Raw genomic sequence first — 12,559 nt, 5'->3', positions numbered from 1 at the left:
TGAGAAAGATGACCATATACAGATTTAGGTCAGAAATGAAGAAAAATCCATGAACTTCATAGAAAGTAGCTGAAAAACAATTCTGAATTAACCCATTAGAAGTTATCACAATGTGCTGACTATTGAGATTTTTATTTAGCAAATGATACGATTGTGTGAAAATCACAATAATAAGAAGTAGCAATATGATATCTGATAAATTTAAATGTACACAGATTTTTCTTAAACCATGATAAGTAATCATGCATCATTGTCTTTTCTTAAAAAATCACAAAAATAGATTTCCTTAATAATTTATGAATTTACAGTACAAGTATTTGATAATTTATTTTAGGTGGACCAGTGACTGTCCATGATAGACAGATAAATCCTCGTGTTATATTATTGTCTGATGGTAAAGCCACTGACCACAGGATTTTTGAAGGACAAGATATGTTACAGCCTAATGGACTATCATGGGAAATGGTAAATTTTCTGATTTTAAAGAAAATTGTGAATTTTATGAGAGAAAGTTTCAAAGTAAATTGTGAATTTTATGAGAGAAAGTTTCAAAGAAAATACATTTTGTTTGTGTGGTATATGCATAAACAACTCTCTTATAACAGTCTTTAACCAACCATTTTGTTATTCAGTTGAACTCATGTTGGAGAACTAACGAATATGTGTACATGATCGATTTTATTATATCTTTTTTTCTTTATTTTTTTTCAAACTACATTGATATTTTCTAAGAGTTTCTTTCATTCTTCAAAAAAAGTAGTTGTATCTGTACATTCAGTGTTCAACTCTTTATTATATGTTGTTAGTGAGCAGAATAGAATAAAAGTAACTCAAATCATCTTAAAAATCTTTATCATAGATCATCCTCTATATTTGTAGATATCAGATAAATTAGAGGATTTTGCAGAGAGAGTGAAGTTAGAGAACAGACATATTACATGTATTCCTGTTGGAACTGATGCCAGAGATGTAAGTTGTGTTGAAATGATTATAGCATAGTTTTTCCATGTTAAAGAAAATTTCAGTCTAGTTTCTAATTAAGTTGTTTGTTGATATGCATAGATTTGGCTTTCTCAAGGTAAAGATCAAAGCTATTTCTTCTTAATCATGAAATAAAAAGATAAAGTATGATTTCCCCCCTGTTTTTTGGTTGCTACAGTAGATTAACACAGAAAAAAATGTGGGACCCTTGGTCATAATATATAAAGGCAACAGTAGTATACCGCTGTTCAAAACTCATAAATCCATGGACAAAAAACAAAATCGGGGTAACAAACTAAAACCGAGGGAAACGCACTAAATATAAGAGGAGAACAACGACATAACACTAAAATGTAACACACATAGACAAAATCCCACGAGAATAACAAATATAACATATATATATATAAATAACATTAAAACCAAATACATGAATTTGGGATAGACAAGTACTGTGACACGTCTTATCGCAATGTGAATTTACACTCAAGAATAAGAGAAAACAAACGACACAATGTTATAATGTAATACACACAGAAACGAACTATAATATAATAATGGCCATATTCCTGACTTGGTACAGGGCATTTTTAAAGGAAAAAATGGTGGGTTGAACCTGGTTTTGTGGCATGCCAAACCTCGCACTTTTATGGCCATGTGAAATATGACTTTCCTTTCATCTGCTGCTATAGTAAAGTTATAATCACCTTTTATAGGATGTTCTGCAAATTTTAGCTGAAACAACTGGTGGAGTTGTGTCATCACTGGACAAGGTCAGACACCTGTCAAGGTCATTCTTTGTTGAGGTAAGATTATGAAACAGTTTAAAAATTTGATAGTTCATTATTAAATAGGAAACTTTAAACTCAACAAATTTTAGGGCATTATAGATCTTATAAATATTGAGAAAAATATTATTTGTATATATTAGTTTAAATCCAAATGTCTAAACTACACAGTTATTTTTTATTTACCTTTAGGACATATATTTATGGAGACTTTTTTCAAATTTCTAAACCATTCTACACATTTACTCATACTGCAACAGTCTATTTTAAGGGATAACTTATGTTTTTGGTGACATTCTGTCCTATAGCTGATATGTATGAATGTCAAATGAATGGAAGTATGAATGTCAAAGCAAGCTGAATAAAAAATACATTAACAGAGTTATTCCGTGAAATAAATTTGCTGGTCCTCACTTTTATTTCTAGTGCCAAAATACCAAAATTGTTTTGGTCCTTTTGAAAAATTTTGGTGGTAAAAAACTTTTGGACATCCACCACTTTTCTAGAACTCTGCATATAGATGTAAATCATGTATGATTTTGCCCCTTGAAGAATACATTCTGAGGTTGCTATATTTAGGAAGGGCTTATTTTCATTTTTATTTCCTACATGTGAATATTCAAAAGCAAAAACTAAAGATTTTACATATCAAAACATTCTAAAAGATATAAAAGAAAACCGAGCCTAGTCATGACAAGATTTGAAAGTGAAAAGCAATACAGCACAGTTATAAGGTATAAATATATTGATTTAAAGCAAACAAGAGTGTGTCCAAAGTACATGAATGCCCCACTTGTACTATCATTTTCTATGTTCAGTGGACCGTGAAATTGGGGTATAAACTCTGATTTGGCATTTTAATTAGAAAGATCATATCAAAAGAATAATTTGTGTACTAAGTTTCAAGTTGATTGGACTTCAACTTCATCAAAAACTACCTTGACCAAAAACTTTAACCTGAAGCGGGATAGATGGATGGATGGATGGATGGACAGATGGACAGACGCACAGACCATAAAACATAATGCCCCTCTAGGCCTCTACTCTATTCTTGTGTTGTTTCATTGAAGATTAAGGTTCTATATAAAATACCTCATGTAAATGTTTTACATGAATTGAACAGGTTATGATCAGCCAGACAAGATATGAAGGAATAACAGAAGATATCAGGACAAACAGACAAGAAATAGCTGCCTTAGCTAGAAATCTACAAAATGGGCGAGAGTTATCTGAAGTTGAAATGGTAAGAGTTCAGATATCCATGCAAGAAAAATATTCAGAATTGATGTTTAAAGATGTATAGATGATAGATTAACCATTTGTTGTGCTTTGTCTGCATTTTAAAATTTTAAAAGCAGAACTTTTTAAAATTTCTATGTTTCTATTGCATTGAATCTTAATGTATTAGTTGTCCCCCTTATGATACAAGAAGATATTTAAATTTAATGCCTTAAGAGGCGGAGTAAGTAAATGAATCATTTGTGATGCTTTTTCCCTATTTAGCATTTTGAAAACTTTACTTTTTCAAATAGACCTTTTGCTTCAATTGAAATGAACCTAATTTATGCATAAGTTGTCTCCCTTATGATACAAAATGACTAGAGTTATCTCCCATGTGCATTTATTTTTCAATTCACATTTTATGCATGAAATATCTCTAATCTTGGAAAGTGGTTTGTTCAGTTTAATTTTTCTTGTTATTAGATATTTGACCACTCATTTTATTTACTTTGAACAATTATAAAATTTGGTTTATATCAGAACTTTTAATTAATTTGCTTTTTTCATAATTGCTAGGAATATAAAAATATTGGTTTACACGACTGTTTGTCCCATTTTCTTTTATTATTTTTGCTAAAAATCAGTTATTAAGCATGAAATTAATTTTTAGAATGAAGTCGTCACAAAGGTTATTCAAGAAACAGAAGAGGAAATTGAAATCCAGCGACTCAGAGAACAACAACGAAATGAAATTGATGAAGAGAGTGAAATGGAGGTTGGTCTTCGAGTCAGGAGGGGACCAGACTGGATGTGGGGAGACCAGGATGGATTTGGAACAGGAACTGTCATAGGGCACAAATCTAGAGGTATCAGTGTAGATATTTATGAAGTAAAATTGTGAAATTGTAATTTTGAATTTACAATTGTTTTGACAAGGTGTAGAATAAGAGCAGGAAGAGAGTTTATAGCTCTTAACATCCCAATAACTGCACTGTTAAAATGAAAAGAATGGAATCAAACAAATAAAAACAAAATGTTGACATTATTATTTTTACATTTCTTTTTCCTTTTCGTTGTCAGGTTTTCTTTATAGATTATTACATGGCATTTTCCATATGGCCCTGGTATCAGCCCTAGACTCCCATATCAAGCCAGAGGGCTTTAGCCCGAGGGCTTGATATGGGTCATGGGCTGATACCATGGACCATATGGAAAATGACATGTTATAATCTATTTATCACATATTTTCAAGCAGGAGAAAACAAATAGCTTACAACAAATTATGTTTGATATTTCATCAAAAATCAAAAGATATTCAACGAAAAAAATAAATAAATGTATCAATGTGAGTTAAAAAAAAGTTCGTATCACAGTAGGTTAACAACGTTTTGTGAAAAGTTTCAGAAATAATTAACAATAAACATATTAATTCTAAGAATTGCAAATATTAAACGACTTTAAAGTGTTAAATTACAAATGTTAAAAAATGCTTAGGAAGAATCCTATATCGATACTCATTCCAGTGTGGCGTCATACATTTTCTAAATTCTTCATGACGTCAAAATTTTACGGGAACTTTTGTGATTTCTACTTTTTTCTTCTACAGCACATTTGTAACTTTTTAAATTTCTTTTCATTGTGTTCAACTTGTTTACAAATAGCCTTTGATTGACAGATTACCGGAAGTTAAACTCGGGGGCTTGATATGGATTTCGAGGGCTGATATCGATATCGGCCCCGAGGGCTGATAACCAACCTTGACTTCCGGCTATTATTGGCCATGCAAAAACGTACATATCAGTACAAAATATGTGATAATTCTTATTATATCAGTCATCATTATTTCAATATGTAGTAGATATGAGTTTTTTATATTTTATAATAATTCTTTATTGTCATATAAGTAAAATTATACTTGTGACATAAACAAAAGTAGCAACAAGTTGAACAACAACAAAATAACTGAGTTGAACACACATATATATATATTTATACATTTATATACAAGTATTTATTAAACATCTGATATGAGAAAGAACTATCAAATTATAACATCTGTTTTAAATAGGATATGTTAGAGTAAAATGGGATTGTGGGAATGTTGGAAGATATCGTCATGGTGCCCAGAATGCACATGACCTAATTGTTGTTGATGAACCAAGGATTTTACCAGATGAAGTTCTGATAGCTGAAGGGGTTTATGTTAAAAAGGGTAAGATATAAATTTTTTTGAAAAGTTATACCAGGTTTCACATTTAATAGTGAAAACAACAAAAATACTGAACTCCAAGCAAAATTAAAATCAGAAAGTTCATATCAAATAGCAAAATCAAAAGCTCAAACACATCAAATCACTGGAAAACAACTGTCATATTCCTGACTTGGTACAAAATGTACAAACATTTCCTTATGTAGAAAATTGTGGACCTGGTTTTATAGCTAGGTAATATATAATAGATGAGTTGAGCCAATGCAAATGATTAAAACATCTGAGAAAAAGACATCTTCATTCTTATTGAATCTTTTTAAATAAGGCCTTGGCTCCAATCTAATTATAATGTTAGTACAAGAGTTTTTAACAAAGGAAAGGTATTTGAAGCCCTCACTTAACAAAAATATGTCAGAATAACTCAAAAATATGAATAATTATATCTCAATTTCTTATGAACATCTGACAGATAATATTTGATAGATTTATGAAACTTTATTTATTTTCATGTAATGGAAAAATGAAACTTTATCATACCTTCTTCTTGGCTTGTAGACTACATCATATTTATACAATTATTCATTATTGTTGTACTGGTACATTCTAGGTAAAGATTGGGAGTGGGATGAACAAGATGGAGGAGACGGTTCTGTAGGCTGTGTTTATCATGTGGAAGATGAAGGAATTGTACATGTAAGACATTTTAACTTACCTACTGGTATCTTATTGCAGCAACTGTGATTTTTTGTAAACTTTTTTTTTCTTTGAAAACCATATCATCTGTAATCTTGGCCTACGGGGTATAGGACCCAAAGTATAATATTGTTTCAACTTGAACTACCTATCAACAATGAGCAAAATGCATACTCCATAGGAAAATGCCATTATCTTTTTTTTATTTCAATGAAGAAATTTGTTAAGTAGATGTAAGAAGATGTTGTATGGGTGCCAATGAGACACTCTCCATCCAAGTCATAATTTGTAAAAGTAAACCATTTTAGGCCTTAAGTCAAAGTACATCCTTCAACACAGATCATTGGCTCACACTGCACAGCAAGCTATAAAGGTATCCACAAAGTGGAAAGGGATTAATATAAGTTGCAAAACTTGTTTTCCAATCCACTATAAATAGATATGTTTAAACTAAACTAAGCTATAAAGGTCCCCAAGAATGACTACTGTTAAACCATTCAAGCAGGAAAGCCAATAGTTCAATCTATATAAGAATGAGAAAAGAGAAACACTTATAAACAACATTAATACACAACAACCTCTGAACATAAGGGATTGACCATCCTTATTTTTTATATAAATTTATGGTAAACTGTTACTGTAAATAATGTGTTTTCAGATAAATAAGTAAAATTTGAATATAATTTTGAAATGTATTTATTTATCAGGTCAGATGGGAGAATGGTATCCGTGGTAACTACAGATATGGTGGATTTGGTAAAATTGACCTTGAGACTATGTAAGCCATTTTTAGTATCTGCCATCTAATATGGTGTTACAATTTATATTTTACAAGTTTTCATTAATGGTAATTTTTTTTTTAAATCACTTGAAAATCAAACAGTGATGATGTCACAGAGTCTGTATTTTGACCTTTATGTTATTTGGGTTGCTGTCTCATTGACGTACCGTATTTCCCTTTTATTGTTTTGTCATGTCGTATCATTACATTACATAGATCAAGCAAAACAATGTGTTTACAAATGAAATTAATATATTTGTTTAATATTGACATAGGTAGCTATATATATATTTATGTTGCTGATATTGTATTTTTGCATAAAATGCCAAATGACAGTAGCTGGTCACTTATGGTTATTTATTTTGACTAATACATCATCAGATTAGCAATAATATATATCATTAGAAATTGAAAGCTGAATAAATCTTTCATGTTGTAGAACACCAAGGGATTATGAAAGAATAAAAGAAAAAAGAAAACGTAACGCTGAAGTTAAACCTACTTCAAATATACCAAAAGATTTTCAGAATATAGGTCCCAGCATTTCTAATATACAAACAGATGGACCAGATGACGAACCAGGTGAAGCAGCTGGTTTCCAACAACCAACTACAAGCAATATAAGCCCAGGGCAGACTGGTCCTACTAGTCAGAGAGAACCAGTTGTTACCAGTAGCATACAACAAGATACAAAATCACAACCAGCAGATTCAAGTGATGGTAAGTGTATTTTGATTTATCATTTAGATTCTTCTATTGAAAATATTCAAATGTACTGAGCTTTTTATGATATCAAATAAAATGACTGTCAGAGGCAAGGTTAAAGAATTGATCATAAGATTGAATTAGATTAAGATCCAGTATTTAACAAGAATGTGTCCAAAGTACACGGATGCCCCACTCGCACTATCATTTTCCATGTTCAATGGACCATGAAATTGGGTAAAAAAATCTAATTTGGCATTAAAAATAGAAAGATAATATCATAGGTAACATGTGTACTAAGTTTCAAGTTGATTGGACCTCAACTTCATCAAAAAGTACCTTGACCAAAAACTTAAACCTGAAACTCCCACTTTCATTTTCTATGTTCAGTGGATTGAGAAATTGGGGACAAAAGTCAAATTCGGCTTAAAAATTAGAAAGATCCTATCATAAGCAACAAGTGTACCAAGTTTAAAGTTGATTGGATCTCAGCTTCATCAAAAACTACCTTGACCAAATACTTTATCCTAAAGCGGAACAGACGAACGGATGCCCGGACGGATGAACAGACAGACGCACAGACCAGAAAACATAATGCCCCTCTACACCTAGGTGGGGCATAAAAAAAAACAGGGAACTGAAGTAGGCAACATTTGGAGTGGGATATGTAATATAAGTCAATGCATTTACTGTAAATGTAGCTCTATAAAGAACAGCTTATGCCCCTGGCCTCCCTCTTAATCCACCTCTTTAAATACAATTGTAATATGAGGTGCTTCTTTTGTTTGTTAACAAACCCATGCTCTATATCCAATAAAATTTGTTTGCACATGCGTATATTGACTTCTTCAGAATAAGGAATTTTATCAAATTATCATGCACTTAATATATTTCCTTAACTTTGAAACACTTCTAAACTCTTAAATGGTGTACATGATGTTACTAATTCATTTATTATGACTGTAATGTGTTGCATTCCGAAATTGACATATTTGATCTAGATAAGTCAACCGCTCATGCTGGCTGTTCAAACTTCTCCCTCTGTAAAATCACAGTGCCAGCTGTTTGCTTCTTTACAAACAATAAAAAGAGGTTCATGGAAGAGCCTACACAAACGATTTTACACTTATACTTATCGGAAATAGAAATTACATTAATTGTCCTATTCAGAATCGAAATAATTAATGCAAGCTATACTTTATTGTAGTTTTAACATGGGTAGGCATTATATTCGTGTTATTTTAGCCCTCACTATTGCTCGGGCAAAAATAATCACGAATATAATGCCTACCCATGTTAAGCTACAATAAAGTATAGCTTGCATCAATTATTTCTTATATAATTGTATAAATAAACCAATTGTTCAGACGTTTCGGCCATTGGCCTTCTTCAGTTATTTATATCTTGTATAAAAGAATTATTTCTTAAACAAAGCCTGCACTAATCCACTCCAGTGCTATCATTGTTTTGGTGAGTGCACAAATGTAAGACATATTTTACTCAAAGTAATGTCTTATGCATAGACATTGTATTTTTGATATGCCTTATAGTTAAGTACATTTTGAAATTCCATTTTATGAAGATATTTGATTTTAGTTACATCATCAATTTTAGAATTCATAATTGAAGAGTTGAAGAATAAATTTTGGTTTATATTAAATTCAGAGATTTTAAAATATAGATGATATTTTCACGAATTCAATTTATATAAATATTGAATAGATTTTAATGAAGCATATATGCAAGGAAAACAGGCGTTTTGCGTTTCTGCTAATTTTTAAAGTTCCAATACTACGTACGTTTCCAGAAATTTAAGTATACGTATACGTTTCCAGAATTTGTATTTATTACTTTTCCAGAAATTAACCTGGTAGTAGATTATAAATATTTGAATATAAGACTTGAAAACAATTAGATTTGAACACTAACAAAACTGAAAGTTTCACTTAGTGAATGATTTTGATTCGTGACTGTTATATTTTCATGTTTCGATCACCAACTTAGAATGTGCTGAGTCTTTTCATGCCCACTTGAATGACCAGTTTTACGCACACGTTCGATAATACAAAAAGGAAAAGATGGACTTCCTAGTTGAACAAAACACTAAACTTGTATATAGTGAATGTACAATTGTGGACTTTGTACAACGTGTTGGCTACAAATATTCTACAAGAACTGATTTAAGAACTCATGTCATGATATATCTGATAAGTGCTGACTATAAAACATACTTTTTAATTCATTTAACCAGAAACGTCATATTTTTTCCCCAGAAAAGTAATGTAAATTTCTGGAAACGTAAAACGCAGAGAAAACTATTAGAAAAACAGGCTTGTAAAAAAATACTTGTCACTTCACGAGCCAACAAATTTATTTATTTGTTCTAATACATCTATACTGAAATGAACATTTGCCAATCAAAAGAAAAAGTAAGATATGACATGTTGTTGGATGTTGAAATTTATTGTGCCCTTTAAGGTTTTGCCTTATATATACTTTTAAAGTTGTGATTTAGAATAAGCGGGTTTCCTAAATGATGTCTTGTCTAAAACCACAACCATAAAAAAGTTTGAAAAAATGTTAGAATTTGAAAATAACATGCAATTATAGAGTTTCCACGTAAAATGTTTTTATATTTAGCATAAAAGAGTACTTGATTTTAATGGTTGACTTTTATTCAAAATTTCCTGAAAATGAAAAGGTCTCTTTGCATACTTTTTACTACAATTAAAGTATTAGGACTATTTTGATTAAAAGTTTGAAAAAAAAATACTCTTTTAAACGATTATTATAATAAATGTCATTCATATTTAGGTAAAAAGACATATTCAAGAAGATTATTTAAAATTGTTTTTACCATTTAAAAGCATATCAACAGAATTGTTGATTCATTTATTTTGGAAACCAATTTTGCTGGATTAAGAAACACTTACATTTTGATAGCTATTTAATCTTAAGTTTAACCAAAGTCTTCATATAAACTATTATAGAAAACTTGTCTCACATAAATTATTTGTTTTATTCAGAAACAGTAAGTGTAACTCCAGCGACATGGCAGTATAAGGAAGACGGGGAATGGCAGGATTACTCTGAAGCTGATTGTTCAAGAATAGAAAAATTATTTTCTACAAGAAAATCTGGAACTGTGATAGTCAATATTAAGGGTGAAAAGTAAGTAAAAAGTTTAAGTAATTTGAAGCTTTAATTGGCATCTACAAAATCAAGTTTTCAAATCCCTAAAAATTCAATCTCAAATATTACTTGCACTTTAAAAAAGTAATAAACTACCATATTGTCTTTGTAACCTGAATCCTAGTATACCATTTTTACCTCACCTGGCCGAAAGGCCAAGTGAGCTTTTCTCATCACTTGGCGTCCGGCGTCCGGCGTCGTCCGTCGTCCTGCGTTAACTTTTACAAAAATCTTCTCCTCTGAAACTACTGGGCCAAATTTAACCAAACTTGGCCACAATTATCATTGGGGTATCTAGTTTAAAGAATATGTCCGGTGCCCCACCCAACCAACCAAGATGGCCGCCATGGCTAAAAATAGAACATAGGGGTAAAATGCAGTTTTTGGCTTATAACTCAAAAACCAAAGCATTGAGGGCAAATCTGACAGGGGTAATATTGTTCATCAGGTCAAGATCTATCTGCCCTGAAATTTTCAGATGAATCGGACATTTCATTGTTGGGTTGCTGCCCCTGAAATGGTAATTTTAAGGAAATTTTGCTGTTTTTGGTTATTATCTTGAATATTATTATAGATATAGATAAACTGTAAACAGCAATAATGTTCAGCAAAGTAAGATCTACAAATAAGTCAACATGACCAAAATGATCAGTTGACCACTTTATGAGTTATTGCCCTTTATAGTCAATTTTTAACCATTTTTCGTAAATCTTAGTAATCTTTTAGAAAAATCTTCTCCTCTGAAACTACTGGGCCAAATTTAACCTAACTTGGCCATAATCATTATTGGGGTATTTAGTTAAAAAAATGTGTCCAGTGACCTGGCCAACCAACCAAGATGGCCACCATGGCTAAAAATAGAACATAGGGGTAAAATGCAGTTTTTGGCTTATAACTCAAAAACCAAAGCATTTAGAGCAAATCTGATAGGTAAATAAAATATTTGATCAGGTCACGATCTATCTGCCCTGGAATTTTCAGATGAATCGTACATTTCGTTGTTGGGTTGCTGCCCCTGAAATGGTAATTTTAAGGAAATTTTGCTGTTTTTGGTTATTATCTTGAATATTATTATAGATAGAGACAAACTGTAAACAGCAATAATGTTCAGCAAAGTAAGATCTACAAATAAGTCAACATGACCAAAATAGTCAGTTGACCGCTTTATGAGTTATTGCCCTTTATAGTCAATTTTTAACCATTTTTCGTAAATCTTAGTAATCTTTTAGAAAAATCTCTTCTCTGAAACTACTGGGCCAAATTTAACCAAACTTGGCCATAATCATCATTGGGGTATCTAATTAAAAAAATGTGTTCGGTAATTCGGCCAACAAACCAAGATGGCCACCATGGCTAAAAATAGAACTTGGGGGTAAAATGCAGTTTTTGGCTTATAACTCAAAACCCAAAGCATTAAGAGCAAATCTGACAGGAAGTAACATTGTTGATCAGGTCACGATCTATCTGCCCTGGAATTTTCAGATGAATCAGATAATCGGTTGTTAGGTTGCTGCCCCTGAATTGGTAATTTTGAGGAAATTTTGCTGTTTTTTTGTTATTATCTTGAATATTATTATAGATAGAGATAAACTGTAAACAGCAATAATGTACAGCAAAGTAAGAACTAAAAATAAGTCAATTGACCCCCTAAGGAGTTATTGCCCTTCATAGTCAATTTTTAACAATTTTCTTAAAATTTGAAGATTTTCAATAACATTTTCCACAGAAAGTACTGTTATAGATAGGGATGATTGTAAGCAGCAAGAATGTTTAGTAAAGTAAGATCTAAAAACACATCACCATCACCAAAACACAATTTTGTCATGAATCCATCTGTGTCCATTGTTTAATATTCACATAGACCAAGGTGAGCGACACAGGCTCTTTAGAGCCTCTAGTTAATTATTATATCCCCGCCTCGTGTCAGGGCATTAAGGAGGCTCGCGGGTATAAAATTTTCAGAAAAAATTAAACATTTATTTTTCATTA

The 12,559-nt window shown here is 31.3% G+C and overlaps 1 protein-coding gene across 3 annotated transcripts in view; it reads left to right on the top strand.

The window, feature by feature from the left end:
- The window catches only part of LOC139521833 (uncharacterized), a 32,250-nt gene that overhangs the window by 14,791 nt on the left and 4,900 nt on the right, over positions 1–12,559 (top strand). For all 3 annotated transcript variants that reach the window (XM_071315477.1, XM_071315478.1, XM_071315479.1), the window contains exons 10-19: positions 335–465; positions 880–969; positions 1,698–1,787; positions 2,893–3,012; positions 3,661–3,856; positions 5,059–5,202; positions 5,807–5,892; positions 6,600–6,670; positions 7,113–7,393; positions 10,405–10,549. In XM_071315477.1, coding sequence (XP_071171578.1) covers positions 335–465; positions 880–969; positions 1,698–1,787; positions 2,893–3,012; positions 3,661–3,856; positions 5,059–5,202; positions 5,807–5,892; positions 6,600–6,670; positions 7,113–7,393; positions 10,405–10,549 — 1,354 coding nt within the window. The remainder of the gene's footprint in view (positions 1–334; positions 466–879; positions 970–1,697; positions 1,788–2,892; positions 3,013–3,660; positions 3,857–5,058; positions 5,203–5,806; positions 5,893–6,599; positions 6,671–7,112; positions 7,394–10,404; positions 10,550–12,559) is intronic.

This window comes from Mytilus edulis, chromosome 4 (assembly GCF_963676685.1).
Source record: "Mytilus edulis chromosome 4, xbMytEdul2.2, whole genome shotgun sequence".
Taxonomy (NCBI): Eukaryota; Metazoa; Mollusca; class Bivalvia; order Mytilida; family Mytilidae; genus Mytilus; species Mytilus edulis.
The sequence above is the reverse complement of the archived record's forward strand: the minus strand, read 5'-3'. Positions and strand labels throughout refer to the sequence as shown.